At 38.7% G+C, this 19,171-nt stretch overlaps 1 protein-coding gene across 1 annotated transcript in view; it reads left to right on the top strand.

Moving 5' to 3' along the window:
• LOC111322112 (uncharacterized) overlaps positions 1-19,171 on the top strand; it is a 118,064-nt gene that overhangs the window by 3,662 nt on the left and 95,231 nt on the right. The window contains exons 4-26 of the mRNA XM_022925166.2: positions 80-169; positions 324-401; positions 1,048-1,140; positions 1,399-1,484; positions 1,687-1,767; positions 1,923-2,038; positions 3,254-3,363; positions 3,518-3,637; positions 4,603-4,698; positions 5,551-5,619; positions 6,370-6,434; positions 7,163-7,205; positions 7,480-7,530; positions 7,885-7,959; positions 8,318-8,406; positions 9,457-9,761; positions 10,242-10,369; positions 11,975-12,103; positions 12,427-12,489; positions 12,592-12,753; positions 12,836-12,940; positions 13,214-13,309; positions 13,608-13,733. Coding sequence (XP_022780901.2) covers positions 80-169; positions 324-401; positions 1,048-1,140; positions 1,399-1,484; positions 1,687-1,767; positions 1,923-2,038; positions 3,254-3,363; positions 3,518-3,637; positions 4,603-4,698; positions 5,551-5,619; positions 6,370-6,434; positions 7,163-7,205; positions 7,480-7,530; positions 7,885-7,959; positions 8,318-8,406; positions 9,457-9,761; positions 10,242-10,369; positions 11,975-12,103; positions 12,427-12,489; positions 12,592-12,753; positions 12,836-12,940; positions 13,214-13,309; positions 13,608-13,733 — 2,376 coding nt within the window. The remainder of the gene's footprint in view (positions 1-79; positions 170-323; positions 402-1,047; positions 1,141-1,398; positions 1,485-1,686; positions 1,768-1,922; positions 2,039-3,253; positions 3,364-3,517; positions 3,638-4,602; positions 4,699-5,550; positions 5,620-6,369; positions 6,435-7,162; positions 7,206-7,479; positions 7,531-7,884; positions 7,960-8,317; positions 8,407-9,456; positions 9,762-10,241; positions 10,370-11,974; positions 12,104-12,426; positions 12,490-12,591; positions 12,754-12,835; positions 12,941-13,213; positions 13,310-13,607; positions 13,734-19,171) is intronic.

The following is a 19,171-nucleotide window of genomic DNA, read 5'->3' as shown; positions in this document are numbered from 1 at the left end:
TAAGACTCATTTTGTTGAGATAACTTGACAACTTTCTTCTCTATTAACTTGAATCTTGCCAAAATGGTTTTCTCCTTAGGTTAATGTACGAATTTTGGATCTTTATGAGGAACTAAGAGATGGAACCAATCTGTTATTACTACTAGAGCTTCTTTGTAAGATCAACTTGGTATGTATATCACAAAAAATTGTGATTAGAGAAAGTGTCTGTGGTAGACCTTGGACTGCAAAGTGCAAGTGTTACATCATTGTAAGCTAAATGTTTCCATAATGAGAGGATCTTTCATAATTTTCCTGTTATTTTTGTGATATTTATTATTTAGCCAAGAGAAAGAGGACAGTTAAGATTTCACAGACTTCAGAATGTTCAGACTGCTTTGGAATTTCTTCAGTCACAGCAGGTATCCTAAGTTTTAATCATATACTATAGAAATAAAAAACTGTGGAACACTCATGTAGGGTGTACTTGATAAAGAAATCCTAGGATCTGTCTTGTATTGAAATGAATTACCAATTTAAAACACTAAAACACATCAAACATGGATAAATTGTAATTAAGAAGTGTCATTGAAATCTGTCACATATTTCTCCTCAAATTGCCCCTCCCCCACCCCACCTCTACTGGATGATTTTCTCTCTGTGTTTCAGCTTATTTGTATTTAAAACAAGAAAGGTTTTGTTTAATCATCTGCTCCTTTAGTTTGAAATTAAGGTCCATCTAATGCACAGTTTTCATGAGCACCTTTAATTTATCCTTTCCTGCAAGTTTCCTAACCCTTCTATTATATTGTAAATTCTTCTAACATTATCACCCTCGAATCACACAGTAAGGTCATTAGAATAAAGGAAATGATCACTTACTAAAGAAGCTCTTGATTGTTAAACAAATTCTCCTTGTCAGCTCTTAAGGAAATTTATAGAGAAGAGTGTGGAGAATATGCATATGCATGTTAGGTTGTAACAGGTTAAAAAGATTTCTTTACTCGATGCTCCCCCTGATGTAGACACCGTTGTTCAAAGCCTGAGGTAATGATCACTTTGTTCCAGGTGAAACTGGTTAACATTCGAAGTGAGGACATTGTGGATGGTAATCCCAAGCTCACCCTAGGGCTGATATGGACAATTATCTTACACTACCAGGTCAGAAAATTAGCCGTGTATTCACTAATGTTGGTTGATTCTTAAAAGGTAGATAAATCATTAGTAAATAACTCAATTCTGAAGTAAAACTGTTCCACTGCCCCTTGAAAGAAAATAAGCTCTCCTTACTTTGTTAATAGCTTGCATGGTTCTTTTGAACATCTTTCTAAAAATGTTTTTTTTTTTCAGTTTTCAGAATAAGTACATGTATGTTAATGTTTCCATATAATTATTGTTAGATAATGGTATAATTTACAGATTTCAGAGGTGGAGGTAGTGGGAAAGCAGGAGCAGATGACAGCTAAAGATGCACTTCTTCTGTGGGCAAAGAAAGTGACTCAGGGGTACGTGCTGAGTTAATAAACATGAACCTCTCTACTTGCCAGTTAGATGTCATAAGTTAAGTGCATTTTACACCCTGGTGTCCGATGTTTTTCTTGACTTCATTCAGTTTGCTTGATTTTAACCCTTAATTTTCTGATGCTTAGCTTAACATGTTACAGAGAGGCTAAGTGAGAAGAACATATGTTTTTTTCTTGTTTTCAGTTATCCTTCAGTTGATGTTGGGAACTTTACAACTTCATGGAAAGATGGATTGGCTTTCAATGCAATTATCCACAGATACAGGTACTGTAAATGTTTTAATTTCTGTAACAATTCTGTCAAGTTTATTATGTTTGGTTAGAAAAGTGAATTTCAGTCACATATGATTCACACCCATTCATTTTTGTGAGTTTTAATTGAATTGTCATGAGTTGTGACTGTTTTACCCAACAAAATAGGCCAGATCTTGTGGACTTCTCCAAGTTGAGTAAAGCAAGCCCTGATCAAAACCTGGAGTACTCATTTCATGTGGCTGAAAAGGAACTTGGTGTTCCCAGACTCCTAGATGTGGAAGGTAATAAAATTAGATCATCAAGTGTACATGCTCAGTTTGCTACAAGGAATGAAAACCATTCAGTGTTGTTTTTTAGTGCAGGTGAGATTCACTGATGAATTTCTGGGAACCAGAACCAGTCTGGGTCTCTTGTTTCACCATCTTTGAGCCACCTCAAATTTCAGCAGGCATCCTCATTTCTTAGCTCGAACCCTGACCGTTGTGATGAAGTGTACAAAGGGTAAAGGATGCTGACGGGATGACCTTGTTATTGCATGAAGAAGGCAGTGACTTAATGGGTAACGGGAAGAACTCCAGACTGTGGGCTTGAGTGTTAGCCAGGGCATTGTGTTTTGTACCCTCCCAGTGTTCCTCTCCATCAAAGTCTGGGTTGTTTGAAACTAAAAATAATCTTCACTAATCCAGGATAAGCTGGGTACATAACTTAGGAGAAGTTGTGATAATGCTCTGATCACCAGGGCCCAGTTGTATAAAGGGTGGATAGTGCTTTCCAAGGGATAAATTATTATTATCTGGCGGATAAGTGATAGCAAAAAATTTTAGCGTTATCCACTGGATAGAGTTGTATCCAGTGGATAATGTTATCCAACCTTTGAACATCCAGGGCCAGTACACCCCTAAAAATTTTTGAAAATTCATTTTTTCCTTAAAAACTCTGGAAATGGGAAAATGCCTTTGATTACAACAAAATGTCTCAGTCTAAAATGTCAGCCCTTATCATTTTCTGCTAATTTCACTAAATTTTTGGACCTTGCATGCTTGAGCTTGTGTTGTTGACTGTATTACCCTCTGACCTAGCATTTTGTTATTCAGCCCTGTCAGGCTTGACACAACTTTTCAACTTACTGGCCAAGTGGCTAGTGACAAGCTAGATGTTACAACAATTTCAATTTTCCACCAGCCAAACTGGCAAGTGGAAATCAAAAGCCACTAGCCAAAACTGAATTTCTTCAATTCTGTGGCCAGTTGGCAACCATTAGTGTCTGGTCCTGGTAAATCCTGCTTAAGTTGTTTTGAGGTGAATAACAAGGGATATATTTGGAGTTTGAGTTGCCAATCAGAGTATGCTTTCAATGCTATCCACTGTTTTAGCATATACTATTACACTCTTAAAGATTTTTTTCCCAAATTTTTTATTCAAAATTATGTACTGATACTACCAAGTAAAATATTGCACACCATGTGGATATGAACCTGTTGTGATTTCTGTTCTAGATCTTGCAAATACAGAACAACCAGATGAAAAATCCATCATGACATACGTATCTTCTTTGTATGAAGTATTTCCAAAAGAGCCAACTGTACAAGAGTCATTGCAGGATAATGTAAGCATTTTTGTTTATCTTGGGGTATCTCTCAATTTCATATGTTTTATGGATTTCAAACAAGAAACTGAACAAATTTGACCAGTTGAGTATTTTTGCATTGATGTATTCTTTTTTGAGTCACATTTCACGTCCTTTGATTTAACTTATTCAGGAAAAGCTTTTCAAATTTGAAGAATATTGCAACTTGGCAAAAGCTCTTGTTGTGGAGATCAACAGAGTGGAGCAGAGAATGGAGAAACAGAGATTCCCAAAGACCATCCATGGAATAAAGGTTTGGATGAAAAATTCATTTGTGCATCTCCTAAAAATTAAGCCATTTCCCTTTGGGTCAGACTTTTGCAGGACAGACTCTTTTTCACTATAGTGTGTAGCAAAGTAGTAGAAGTCACAAAGATCAAGTGTTTGTCTGTACATTTTTCTTAAACAAAATGATTATGTCCGGCTTTAGAATAAATGTCAGCCAGATTGATTACAATTCCTCTTACTCCGTGGCTTTACCTCTGAAGTACAACACGAACACAACCCTTGTGGGACTCAACTTAAGAATCCTGTTATTCCCAACTTCTTATATTTTTCCTTTGATCCAAAGCAAGTGGCAAAAGGGTTACACCTACAAACAGTGATAAAAATTGTGAGAACATCAATCCCGTCCAGTCCCCCCCCCCCCTCCAAAAGTTGGATGGTACAGTTACGAAAAAAAAAATGTAAAGTTGTTGTACAGGGAGGGAGGGGTGTAAAGAGGTGTAAACAACAACAACAGAAACAATAACAACAACATTTATTTATACCAACAAGAAGGAAAAAGTAATACATAGATTTTGAAACTTTATAGTAAGGTATTAGCTGTCTATAATAACCATAAGGGCTAGGGAAATTAGGCAGCTATCCATGAAATACAAATTAGAAAAGAAGACAAAGTTACAAGGTAACATTGCACAGGGGCAAGAACAAGAAAAAAGAAAGAAAACAATGATATTTGCAACGTAAGAATAGTGACATGCAATAGATAAGGCTACTTACAATGCAATATAGATTACATATTGAAAGTAAAAAGAAGTAACTGCGTATCAATATAATTGTACAGATCTGATTATGAGGAGTGTTCTAGAAAATTATCAGTAATTGATCCTAATGTTGCATTACAAATTCCATGGATTGATGATGTACTGACAGCAGCTCTTCTTGAAATGATCCTTTAAAACTGAACACATATTGATAGAATTTTTTTAATATCAGGAGCTCATAGTTGATCACAACCGCTACCGTATAAGTGAATTTCCTGAGATGGAAGCCTCAAGATATTCCTTAAAAATGGTATTTCGTGAACTACAGGTACAGTTAAATTTGTTTGAACTTTTTTTGAGAATGGTTGTTTCCGTAAAGATTAGATTTGATTAAAAGCAATGCCTATATAGCAGAGCTTTGACAGTTACACAAGTTGAAAGGGTGACTCACTGCCAGAGTTTGCACAGCTTCCACCAACAAGAAGTAATTTATGTCTCCATATGATACCAACATATTGTCGAGCAGAAAGATGACGAGAAGAAAGACAAAAAGTCAAACTAGGGGAAATCGTTCCTTCTGTCACCAAATTCTGAGAGTTAGAATCGTAATAGATGTGTGGCAGACATTATGGACAATTGATCTTTGGTTGAGAGTAAAAGAGATAAAAGTAACATGTAGCTAAAAAGAAACTCAGAAAAAGTTAAAGAGTACAAAGGAAAAACTGAAAATTTTTTCGGTAATAAAGTAAACCTCAGGCGTAGGCTTGTCTAGGACTTTGAATAAAGGCTGATAGTTTCGAGAGAAACTGTTTGGAGCTGCGTCGGTGGGAGTAACGAAATAACTTGGATATATCAACAAAGTTGAAGTGGTAAATTGGCCACCGTAACGATTACAAAAGCTGACGTTTCGAGCGTTAGCCCTTCGTCGGAGCGAAGGGCTAACGCTCGAAACGTCAGCTTTTGTAATCGTTACGGTGGTCAATTTACCACTTCAACTTTGTTGATATATCCAAGTTATTTTGTCTAGGACTTTGACAACTTGGCGAGTAATTGAAGAAAGTTGTTTATCTGCCTGAGAAATCTGCTGGCCTCAAACTAAGAAAGGTTCGAGCTCTAAATTTATGAAAACAGAAAATTAGCCAATTGGCAAATTAAGTAACTTTTGTTATTCAACTTCCAGGCACTGTATGGCCCGATGGCAACTTGGTTGGAGTTTCCTTTTGAATGTAGTCCCAGGGAATTGGAAGTGGTAAGAACTGTTCATTTTGCAACGTTAAGTGAAAAGGATTTCTCTATAGCTTACAAAGATTAAATTTGACATGGTTCTCAGAGGTTACGGATGCAACTTCTGCATCACTAAAAAAAAAAAAAAAAACCTTGATCAGTGACAAATTTTAAGCTTTTCTTTCCAAAGGGAAATAGCTTTAGTCAACGCTTGCCTCATATCGCCATCTCGAAATGACAGACAGAAGGCAAATGCCGGCCAAAGCTACAGAGAAATGCCCTGAAACAACCCGGAATCGTGTACAGTTCTTGTGGTTCTAGACTAACATCTTTATCGTTCCACTTTCTTTACAACGGATTATTTGGACGAATGCATGCTATGAAAAAGTTGTCTTCTATTTTCCAAAATGTTTGCATGTGTACGATATTTTGACTCTTTGAGTATGTTCATGTGTGTCCTATTAATGAAAAGAAACTGAACATCTTGAAATAGTCTCTCAGTGTTCATTGGGCGCTAAGTTTTTCAACCGAAACTGGGTCATTTTCATCATCTCTCGTAGACTCCTTCGCAGTTGTTGTTTGGACTCGTCACGCAACGTGCTCTCTCCCCTGTCAAGAGTGCGGTGCGTGACGTAACCAAACAACGTATTTAACGGCTGCGTAGGGGACTATCGCAAGTTTGGACTTTCGTTCGTACAGGGGTGGGGGTGAGGGTTGGGAATATGTGTTTCTTCTCAAAATTAAAAGTCGCTACCTAAATCGTTTCTCCCTACAGTCATGGACTAAGCTTGTAGAGACCCAGGACAACTACAACAAATCCCTGAGAATTGAGCTTACCAGGTAAGATACGTGTTGTCACTCGTCAGCTGTTAATCAGACTGAGTCTTGTTTAGATGATATGGGCCTAAGGCTGTCTTCTTAGGTTACTGAAGGCGTGGCTTGGGATGTCCAACTTTTTAAAAAGGCAGGGACGAAACTTGGTCGCCTGTCGCATTCGGGCTGTGATAGAACACAGCCAAAGCTTTAGTCTTTAAATCGAATGAAAGTGCAAAATGTAATGATTTATAAAGAACAAGTCGCCCATAATAATCCGGGATGACAAAAGTATATTTCTTGAACAACCATGGTGTTGTCTTTTTCGTGTGCAGGGTATTTACGATTAATAGGACTACACAATCCCCCTTGATATGCATCTCCACGAAAATGCTTGTGGTCGGCTGTCGTATTTTTTTCCAAATGCACCCACTAATCACAGGCGGCTTTGAGGCACATGCAAAACTATGAAATCACTGTAGAGTTTCTTTAGCTCAATCTCGGAGGATTCTTAATCGATGGATGAAATGTTCCCATATCTATAGGTAACCTTTGATTTCCCTCAAACTCCCAAACAATAGAATTTGGTCTAATATCGAGATATCACGTGGAAGCTGATAATCCTCTTTGTTCTCATCTCCTGTCTGCATGATAATGCATGATGTATGTAAAGGATTGAGTTTCGAATACCAAATTTTTTCCTCCTGGCCGCATGGAGGATCTTACGCCTATGCTTAAATCTAAACGTCTTTCAGGCTTGAGCAGATGCATCAAGTGGCAGAAAAAATCCAAAAGGAGGTCAGTACCAAACATAGCAGCTATTTTCTTTTTATAAAGGAAAAGCTACCCTCAAGTTTCTTTGCAACTAGATACAGTTCGGAATTGTCTTTTTTTTTTTTGTACAAAACAAGTTAAAAAATATGTTTGAATCAAGGAGTCATGATAAGTTATTCAGTTGTGTTTTAAAAATTATGGCATCGTCAACCTTTCCTTGACTTTATGAATTAAAAAGTCAAGTTTGCAGTTAAAAAGCTAGTAATAAATCCTTTCCTGTGTTCCTCTCTATCGTCAGGCAACTCTTGTTGATGCTTCACTAGATGACATTGAAGAAAGAATCAAATCAGTAAGTGCAGAAGTAGCGGCTATCTATGTTGAAAATTACTAAGATACTAGGAGCGCCCTGATTGGTCAAAACGTATCGTTTATTGCACCGGTAAACCTGATTGGCCAAAACGTATCGTTTATTGCGTTGGTAAAACCTATCGGAAATTGAAGTCACAAAATTGAAGTTACAAACTTTTCTCGCGTTCTCCCAACATCTCGCGTAGCGGGGGTTATTACGCCGGTAAACCGATAGAAAGTGTGGTCTATTACTTGAATAATTCACACCAAATTTCTGTTCTCTTTCGCTTGTTGGCATGCTATAAAAATATTTTACTGATTGAGACGTCTCTCCTTTTTATTTTGTCCCTCACAGGAAGAGGAAGTCGGTGATACAATTGATAGCGAGACACGCCGAAAGCATTTCTACCAAATTGAAAAGTCCCTTGTGGTAAGCGCCCGGCTTTAAGTTGTCGATTTGCTACACAGGCCCTTGCACAGGCCCTTGCACAGGCCCTTACACAGGCCCTTGCACAGGCCCTTACACAGGCCCTTACACAGGCCCTTACACAGGCCCTTACACAGGCCCTTACACAGGCCCTTACACAGGCCCTTACACAGGCCCTTACACAGGCCCTTACACAGGCTACATTTTGCTAACTCTAGCAAACAGAGGGTGGGCGTTTGGATAGCGGGGCTACAATTGTTCCAAGGAAAAGAGGTTTTAATTTATTTAATATAAAAAAGTAGTAATTTTCTTGCAGTATTTTGTTAGGGTCTGGATTGACCATTTCTTTTCGTTCCTGTAGATGTTTGAGTCCAGTATTAAGCACATGTTATCTGGTGTGGACATTCTTGTCGCTGGCCGCTACTCTAGAGCTGATGAAATGAGAATTAAGTGAGTCAAGGAAACTTTTTACTGAGTCATTCGCGCATTTAATTTAAAAGAAGAGTAACGACTTACGGTATGTTGAATGGAATTTAGACAATGTATGGCCAAAATATTTGTAACTGAATAACAGTACAAACATTTTCACGGATACAAGGTGACAACATCATCCTTACTTAATTCTGTGGAAGACACAGTGACCTGGGCCAAGTTGTTCGTATGGTGGATAGCGCTATCCAACGGATAAATCGCCACCCGGTGGATATACGTTAACAAAACGCGTTGCGCTATCCATCGGATAGAGATTTATCTAGTCTGCAGTGCCGGCGTATTTTTCCTTCCCCTCCTTCTCCCCCGTTGCCCATTTTTCCACTTAACACCTACTCCCTCGGCAAATATTTCCTCACCCTAATCCTCCACAGTTACCAAATCTAAGATGGCGGCCTGATACGAAAATGTGCACTCGTGCGCCCAAAATACGCCGGCACTGCAGGCTAAGATTTATCCAGTGGGTAGCGTTATCTAGCCTTCACACCACCTGGGCCTGATGGGTAACGTGATGTTTCCGGATCATAAGGTCCGGCTTTGAGTCCAAAGTGAGTCTTGTAGAGACTTCAGGGTAAGACAGGGTAAGACTCTAAATCCCACTCACTCTCCACCCACTTGTATGAACTGGTAGCGGTGAATTGTTGACCACTGAGAGTGACTAGCAGTTAATTTCTCCTTACAATATCAGCCCTGAATCAACTTTTAAGATTACGAGAATACAGGAAATGATCACCAACTGAAGAAGCTTTTCATTGTTGGACAAATTCTCCTTGTCAGCCCTAAGGAAATGTATGGGGGACAGTATGGAGAATATGCATACTGATGTTAGGGTGGAAAGGGTTAAAGAAACCTAACCAAGTGCTGGGGTAAATTACTATGCGCTGAAGGAGTGACAGTCTTCCTGGTCTTTTGAGGCTATAGAAACTGGTTAAACAGGCTCCAGCGGTGTAAGCCACTTGGCTCGTGTATGGACACAAGTTTTTTTACGCGCATGTTTTTCCTTCCTCGTAGAATTCAGTCCATTGAAAGGCGCTGGTCTGAGATGAAGGATCGATTGGAAGCTCGTTCCACAAAAGTACTCACTTACCAGACTTTCAGCACGACCGACGGCAAGAAAATGAAACTGGAATTACCTGTGGAGAAAACTGTGGTGTCTACAGAGGAAACAACGCCCAGCATAGAAGACTTTGAAGAGGTTACGACAAGAAGAAAGGTCATCACCATCACAAAGAGGACTTACCGCTCCTCAGGGGGTACCCCCACAGAAACAAGGACAACTGTTGCTCGGATCATGTCCGCAGAGGGGTTAAATGACGGTAAGAAAGAAGTAAAACTGTGGGATTTGTTTAAAAACTTGTGCTGTCCTCTTATTGAATCGGATATTTTCAGCGCTTGAATTCACTTTTTTGTATTTTGATTGGTTCTTCTTGATTTACTTTCTTTAACCCCAAAGAGTGACTGCCGCTAATTTCTTTTTTTAAGAGAATGAAGGAGATGACCGTAAGCTTAAGTAGCTCTTGACTGTTTGACAAATTCTCCTTGTTAATTCCAGACGGAATATATAGGGAAAAGTATGGAGAATATGCATACTGATGTTTGGAGAATGTGCATACTGATGTTTGGTTGTAAAGGGTTCCCCGATCGCTTGGATTACTTTTGATCTGTCTTGACAACAGTCAATCAAAAATCGTCCTGTAATTAATTATCAACGCAAGCCAGTGGTCTTATGGTGCCTAAACTACGGACTAAATAATTGTTTTTAGTTTGATTCTACCAGAAAATGTTTTTCACCTTAGACGGAAGCGACAATACAACCTCGACACAAGGCCGCATGCGAGTGAGGATGAAGTTTGCAGAACTGGATGGATCTGGGGATAAATCGCAGCGATTGGATGCAATGTTAGCTTGGATAAGAGAGACAAAGGTTCGTTAATAAACTAAAAGGTGTTTAAAAAATTAACCGTGACCAAAATTAGCAAGCAGTTGAGATTACTTTTGATTTTTGGTTTAAAATTACTTTTGATTTTTGGTTTAAAATGAAGTGCATTTCTTCTTGGCCATTTTTAACCTTATATCGGGTTTTTGGCGTGACGTCATCGTGTTATACAGTCCGACTGCTGGCTAAATAATTTAAACACAGGCTCAATCAATTCTTAGCAAGTAGAATCGTGTTCCTTGTTCCATTTTTTCATTATTGAATTTACACTTCCCTGGGTACATGTACTACTATTAGTCTCGGACATCTCGTGTTTGGTTAATTTCAATCTTGATAGAACTGATTGTGAAGTAGTTTCACCATCTTGCATGGACCAAAGACTTAAAAGAGGGTTTTTGTTGACTGGGGTATAAAACTTACTTTGATTGGATCTAAATAACTCAGGAATGAAAATTAGGGATAGCTTTGGAATTTTCTTCCCCAATAATAACTTGAGCTGCATTCGATAAAATGTTTAAATTTTCATAGTTTTCTTCTCCCTATGGATTTTTCCGGGAGAAGTGTTTCTTGTTTTCGTGTATTTAGGGCAAAATTTCAAAATAAGATATTGCATAATTTATTGATAAACTCGGGCGAAGTAGAAATAGAGATTCCACTTCTTTGTGGTTACCCACGGTAAGTTGTTTATCTTATCAGATAATACAAATCTAGCAGGTGGTAACCAGAAACTTCAGATTATTTTTCCGTTTTGCATTTATTTGTTGATTTTTATTTGCCGTTCTGGTACAGTTAGAGGCAGGCAAAAATTTTGCCAATTAGCTGTCGCCGATGTCAAGTGTTACGCAGTTGCTTTTATGCGACAAAAGTTAACTTCTTCAGAAAACTGAAACGTTGAGCGGCGCTCTAAAATATGGCTCGATTGGATATAATAATGCCGTTGCGCAAATATCAGGTATTGCATTGATTTGACATTGCGTTTTTAAAATGTTCGTCTTCGTCATGGAAAATGTCAATAAGATATCGTTATAGTGCAATTCAACGTTTTCTTAATGTGATAAAAAAAAAATCTGGTCATAAATTTTGTAGAGACTTGTTTCTTTACGTCAAGCTCTCTGCTGTCGCATCAAAGTTAAGAAAATTAGAGGACAAAATATCAAGGGTTTAGCTTTAAGTTCCTTGAATGATTTATGACAAGTCATTAATTCCATCCGAGAGGACGTTGCATTTTCTTAAGAGAACCTGCATTTACTTTCTTCTTTTCTTGCCAATTCGTACCCGTTATTGTTAACCCCTGACTTGAATGTATAGAAACTCAGGATTTGCTACCCGTGTTTCAAATCATAATGCCTTCTTTTCTTTTTTGGGAGGCTCTGAGTCGAAAGTATTGTGTTCTTGTTGAGACAATTTTATTTCAGTTCGACTTTCCATTGAGCACTCTAAGGGAAGAGTGAGAAGCTTCATGGACACTTTCATTAATAGGGATAAAATTGCTAATAGCTTCTGCCACAGATGCTTCGCTGCACTTCCCTTGCAGATACAGCCTACATGAAGGTATACATTGAACTCGAATGTTGATGTCTTTGTTTTGCACAGGAGGCCATCGAAAAGGAAGACTTTGGTCTGGATTTACCATCTGCGCAGAGACACCAACAAAACCATCATGCGCAACACGATGCTGTGCTTGCCTTCAAAGACGAACTTGATAAACTTAAACAACTTGAGGTGGGATTGTATTGTATAACTTACCGGACAGAATGTTGTGAAAAGATACTGATAAATTGGGGGTGTCGCAACTGTAAGTTTATGTAAAATATCGATACGCTACTTGGAAAACCAGTGTATATGTAGTTATGAAAATTAAGCCGTTTATCAAGGGAGTGATACCTGAAGGACTTAGGTCGGGAGAGGGATTGGGGTCGAGGAGTGCGTTTGAACGTCGTCTCTGTCGAGAGGTATTGATAATTTTTATGTGAGGGGCGTGGCACGGAAATGTTTCATGTGTATCCAGAAGATATCTATTTATTTCTCATTCTGTTTTGACTCAGGCTGAAGACAGAAGTCTTCGGGAGAAGATCATAGAAATACATGAAGAATACGCTGCTCTTGTGGTACGACAGCATGATCTTACGCGCCTTTTCTCTCTTTACTTTTGATCAGTGCGTCCAAATTCGATTCGTATATTGATACAATATAAACTCTTTATCTTGCAGAAGAGTTCTGTGAATCGCATCAATTACCTGAAGAGTCTTGTGGAGTTTATGAGCGAAGCCACCAAAGAGTTGATATGGATGAACCAAAGAGAAGAGCCTGAGGTGTCACGTGACTGGTCCATCACAGATCTCGACATTGAAGATCTTCAAGCGCATGGAGAGGTATAAAGAGTTGAAAAGTGGGATTAGGACAGGGTTGGGGTTGACGCCCTTTTTGAAACTTGTTAATCCATTTTGCTCTTAGAATCTTGAATTTGATGTTCGAGACAGAGAGCCTCACTGCAATATGCTGCTTACTAAAGGAGAGAACCTGATGCAGAGTGGGCACCCTGCGCCAGGACCAATTGAGGTGAGATTCAGTAAAAGACAAGATGGTGATCGTCACTGGTAGCTTTGTGACATACATTAGGAATTAAAAACGGTGGTTGGGTATCTATTTTGAAGAATTGAATGGTTGGGAATGTACAATTCAGCGTTAAAGCCTGATGAGCTGGGGAGGAAGGCAAATCTTAAGGGAAAAACGATTCGAACACAAACGGAGTTGCTTATCTTGTCGAGAACTAAACAGCGTCTCGAGAATCTAGTAACGATTAAGTGTGGGACTGTTTTCTTTTCCATGCAGGCGTACCTGAATGCCATGCGCAGTCAGTGGTGGTGGCTTAACCAACTTCTCGTCGCCTTCCGCCAGCACGTCAGGAATGCAGAGATGTATCAACAGGTGTGGTTTGCACTGTACCATTATGATCTGTTTATCCTCCGTTGTCCATGATTTTGTTAATGCCCCGTGCCATCGTACATTACTATATGAGATTAAACTGACATGGATCGTTCCAATACTTTTTGTCCCTTTTTGCTTGACCTATATTCGCAACTGTGTACCTACCCTCCTCTAACCCAGCATAAACCCGAACTTGTTACCAGTTGACTGTTTTGGGGTTAGGGGAGGGGTGGGTGTTTATATACATCTTTAATTTCCTGTTTTTTTGTTTTTTTTGTTTTTACTTGAATATGTGTAGTATTTCCAAGACGCACATACCACAGAGAAAAAGATGGTTCATTTGGTCGATCGACTGAACAGTGAATATGACGTACAAAACATACCGTCACGTGACGCAGCTGAACAAGCTCTCAACAATCTGACGGTGAGTTGTTCGTGAAAAGTCCAGGTTTCTTCCCACTCGTACAATTCTATGTGTTATTGACTCTGCGTGTGGTCGATATGGCTGGATATTAGCATGCCTTGTCATGCTATCCCTCGCTTGGGTAGCTAATTAGAAGACGTAATTCGCTCCATGCCCGTTCGCAGAGTCAACTTTTTTGAAAACATGTCGCATTTGGACACGGCCTGTATCTTTCCTCCGCGTGCCTGACCTTGAATAGGCTCTTACTCGGCGTGCAAAGCAGGAGAATAAAATGATATTTCGATTTGCGTTTCGTCTCTTTTTCTTGCCTTGCTATTTGCGACCAGTGACTAAAGCAATAGAAGTGTAGAGCTTCTTGACGGTGGAGATACTCCATCCCTCCTACAACATGATCCTGACTTTTCATTGAGAGAGAAATCCTGTAGTACTTTCTTGCCAAATAGTTATAATCTGGAAGCTATGGAAACTGGAAACGCCGGTAGGAAAGGGTGAAATAACAAAGGTAATCAGAAAATGTCTGAATTGGGTCTTCCTAATCGTGGGATATACCACAGCTAAGTAAGGAAAGAAAATGGTTAGTTAACCAGTTCATTTTCTCTTATCAGTGACCGAGTTAAAAAAATCATATCGTAAGTGACCCGTGGGACAGAAGATCATACTTCTTTCACAAGTGTTTTCATCGCGATAGCTAACCACATCCTTTATGTTCCAAAAAATCAATACATTCTAAGTCCGCCCTCCGCCCACCAACGCCCACCACAAACAATCATACAGATTGCTCTTTGCGTTAATATTTTTCTTTAGTTGGTTTTATCAATCTGCCTTTGATTTCCTTAGCAAGCGAATAATCAAACTAAAGGGGATTTTTGCTGTGTTTACATCGCACGATCTGGACATAAGGAGTGCTGGGAGAACTTGAAACAGTAGTTAACGGGTGCCCAACTAGCTCCCCATTAACGCACATATCCACTGGTTACCAAAGAGAGCGCGCATGGTATATCAGTTATGGTAGTGTCCTGCATCCAGCATACTCTGATCTAACTCTCACAGTACCTGTAATCATAAAATACTCCTAAAAGCGAACTAGTTGTTTCGTTAAAGAATATCGCAGTGCTTGCCTAGAATTACCGGCATCAGTTGAACAAAGAGTATGCCCCACGAAGAACGTGGGCGTAGATGGAGTAACAAAAATCCTCTCGAATATACTTACACGTAACTATTCGTAAAAGATGATTCTAGAATTTGTAAGTTGACAGGTGGCTTACCACAACTAGAAGTCTCTAGCTTAAGTCTTTTTGTTCACATCCTTAAGACGTGACGGTAACAGAAAAACAAAGAACTGTCGCGTCTGAAGAGCTTTGTCTTCGTCAAGGTTCACTTGTGTTAAAAGGCGCCTTGCGAAGTATGAATATTGTTTCTTAATCTTATTCGTGTCAACCATTGTGTAATATCTATTTGCATAATGAACAAAGCTTTTACCTTATCCATTTTCAATGCGGCGCTTTTCTTAGCTGTTTGCCGCTCAATTCAATTTTCTAGAAATTACATAATAGGCTAATTGTAGAATTTATTATTCCTCAAACTTTTTCACGTCAACGAGGTTTCGCGCAATATTATGGTAATTCCTTATTTTGACGGTACTTAATGGTATTTTAAAATGCCCGCGCTGTTTATTTAGACCCTTTCCGGTCTTTATCCTTGAAATCTGATATTAAAAACAATTTGTGAGTAGTTTTGCATTAAAGTTATTAATATTTAATTGTGACAATGAAAATTAAAAATTCGCTGCTCTTTGTGAGCGACTGGTTTCGAACCTTATGCGCGCATATCCGATTTCCAGTCGAGTGGAAATTGTTGTTTGGGAGTTGGGGCTCCAAGGTTCAGCAGCTTAAACAGGAAGCGTGTTGATCGTGCAGAGGGAATTGACGTCCGTCACAGGGAAGCTTGTTTACTGATTTCTTAGAGTTGATTATTTCAACTTACGGATTGATTTGTGGAGTGAGAACTCGTGACTGATGAACTGGATGCATGCAGGTTCAGTGCACGTGCAACGGCAACCCTTCTCAAACGTCAAATCCAGCCGTCTTCCCAAACAATGGCTTATATGTAAACGACAACGACGGAGATTTAGACGAAACAGATGCCGAAAGTGCTAAATAGATTGATTTCATTATCAAAACAGTCTTGGCGAGTAAGCAGTTGTGAAAGTTAAGAAATGTGCGTGGTTTTGCATTGGAATCCCATACCACTTCTCCTGTTCATTTTGTTTACATCGGCGGCTGTCGCTGTCGTGGCATTAATTTCACTTTTGTACTTCATTTACCGATCGAGGAGCGAAAACAAATTACATGGACGACGATCTCTAACGGTTCCCATAAGGACAGCGCGCTTGTCGCGAGCAGTTTTTCAAAATTTGCTTTATCCAGTCTCTTTCATTTCACAAATGATTAAGCAACCTTTCACTCGTGTTTATTTTGCATTCAGACGAGCATTACATAGTGCGGCTACTGTAGTGAGATGGCGAACTTCACAGCAGCCGATCTTTGATCACGATCAATTAATTCACGACTCTCGCTGGCAAAAGTTTTTAAGAGAAAGAGTTCTCCCTGCCTCGGAGCAGGCAGTCCATGAGGGAATTCCGCTGGAAAACTTCCCAGTTGTCAGACAGTCACAAATGGGGACGATCATTGCATACTCTTTGGAATATATTCGGGATGTTTTCTATCGAAAGGTCGATGAAAGAAGTGTTTCTGCACCTAGAGAACGTTATTTGCTGCTTCTCCGCGGACCAAAGACGGAAAGTGAGAAGGATCTAGAACCAAAGTTTAAAGACGTCGTTACGGACATGCTCCAATTTAAGCAGGTAAACAGTGATCAAATAGTTCTTCAAGATGTAATAAACACAGAGTGTTTTAAACAGGTCGAAGAGTGGTGAAAATGAATTAATATTGGCAACAAGCACTGTGCTAAATTTGCATTTTAGAATAGTGGTCTCATCGTGTCTGGCTTCAGTTTCTGCGGCTCGTTTAACGCGTTTTTTTTTTCTTTTTTTATCGCTCGATCTTTTTACTCGAAATGCAGTTTGAGTGGAATTTCTAAATACTTGATATCAGGTGAACGTAGTTTCCTAAATGTAAATTTGCACATTTCTAAAGAAAATTTGTAGAGTTCTGTTTGTTTCGTTTCCTCGGTTGATTATTGGTAAACAGAAATCGACATGTTTCGCGTGATCGGTTTTCGCCTGGTGTTAATTTCATGCGGTGAAGCTTTGGGGCATCGAGGTCGACGTTGCCAGAGCCGTAAGCGGTTTTATAATTCCTTGCAAAATAAACGTCGAATTTGTGTCAATATTTGGCATGGGTCACGCTCAATAAGTGGCTTTTATTTTCTCTTTCTGTTCATTGAAAAATCATGCGCTTCACCTGGTTGTCTCGCATACAGATCAATTATACTATACAGTCATATCAGTTTCATTTCTTTCGTTATATAACTCCCCGATTGACTTAAAGTTTTATTCTTTGAGATAATGACTCTTGTGGAGGATCACATTAATGCAAAACGCACCTAATGATTACGCTTAAAAATTCTACTGTGGTTTAGCGAAAATGTTATTATGAATATTGTGCCTCTTCTTGTTTTGATGATTACGTGGTGATTTGTTTAGTAGTTGGTTGAAGTTATTTCCAGGAAATGAACATATCTCTGGTTTTGAATTTGCAGACCAGTATGATTTTATTGCCCTTGTCTGTTGTATCAACATAAAGAAAAATTTTTAATAGAATCGGTTTGGACATGTTTGAAGCTAAGGCTGGGTTCAACGATGACAAAAATTTCTATTTATGATGATAAAGAAACTCAAACACAGTTGATGTTTTTGAAGGTGATCCATTATCTATCACTGCCTTTGTCATCCCCTTAGATTTTTGCCAGAGTTTTTCCCAGAAGTGGTAACAGTCAGTAAACCTCCCTTTGAAAGTGCTCTGTGATTTCTCATTGAAATTCAACAATGTGAAGCAGGAAGTTTAAGGGAGACATTAACTGTATTAGTATTGATATATTATTTGTTTTTTTTTTGTTTTTTTTTTTTAATCAACTTGTTGTAGTTTACACACAAGTATACAAGTTTTGCTAATTCATCACCAAAAAACTTATAAGACAACCATCAGGTTGATGTTAATACATTTCTTTATACTTTGAACTTTTACATATTATAACTGGTTCTTACTTGCAATGTATCAAACCAAAGTCTTATAGAGAGTGCCACTATTGGCAATCATTTGGCCACTTAACCCTCGACACTCTTACATCAGTCTGCTTCTCCTCAGGAACTGTCCTTTACATTTCCTGAGGTGCCAACAAGGACAATATGTTTAACAATCAAGAGCTTCTTCCCTGATGTGTGACTCGGGGGTGTTATTCATAGTAGCAATTCGATATAAGTCACTCCTAAGGGTCAAAGAGTTCACTGCATACATTATCTTTGATTCATGTTGTCTTGAATCTGTTAGTGTATTACATTACAGTTTAGGTCAGACTGTGGCAAGAGTGTTGTGTCCGAGTCTTTGTCAGTTCAGAGGGGTTGTCTGGTTGTCACATCTTAGTATCATCTACTATTGTTTTCTCAACAGATGTAAAGCAGCATGCAATGTATTTGTTTAACAGAATTGATGCTTCATCATTGTGAACATCAAATTACAACCTATGTTCAATACATGAAAGCAGAAGTGTGTTCTCACTTCCTTCCCTTCTTGTTTCACTGGGCATAAGTTTCCTCTTTATGTTCAAAAGTTAATTGGGCATGACATTAAAAGGAAGTTTCTGCAAAAGGAAAGTTCTGCTCAGTTATTTTGGGTTTAATATGTCACCTAATGTCATTATGAAGATAACTCTGCAAAGAATGCTGTTATATCTTATTAGTAGAATATTTGATAATGTCAGGTCAGAATATTTGATCATGTCAGGTCAGAATATTTGATAATGTCAGATTTATGACTGAGTGGGTGGAGGATAACAGATGTGAGTCACCAATATCACCTAATCCCCACATTACTGGTTCTGGTCTGTTTCTTTTCAAGAACTTATTTGTTACTTTTCTCTTCTTAATCTCACACATTTACCTCATAATTGCTTTGTTAGTATTTTCCCTTACAGTTAATCAGCTGATCCTGACTAATTTTACTTTCATATTTTTACTTAAAATGCTTGCTCTGAGGATTAAGTTCCACCAAAAGATACCTTTAGTCTATTTTTATGATCAGCTTTTATTATCTGACTGCATAAGTAGAGTACAAACAATGCATGAATCAAGCACAAATATCCCAACCACAATTCACCTCTCTATTGCTTTGGTGTATAGTTGAGTATTTTTCTTGCTGCTTGTATTTTGATGAACTCTGTGGACTTTTTAAAATATGGCACAGCTCATGGATGCTGAAGGT

The sequence above is a fragment of the Stylophora pistillata genome, chromosome 13, assembly GCF_964205215.1.
Source record: "Stylophora pistillata chromosome 13, jaStyPist1.2, whole genome shotgun sequence".
Taxonomy (NCBI): domain Eukaryota; kingdom Metazoa; phylum Cnidaria; class Anthozoa; order Scleractinia; family Pocilloporidae; genus Stylophora; species Stylophora pistillata.
The sequence above is the reverse complement of the archived record's forward strand: the minus strand, read 5'-3'. Positions and strand labels throughout refer to the sequence as shown.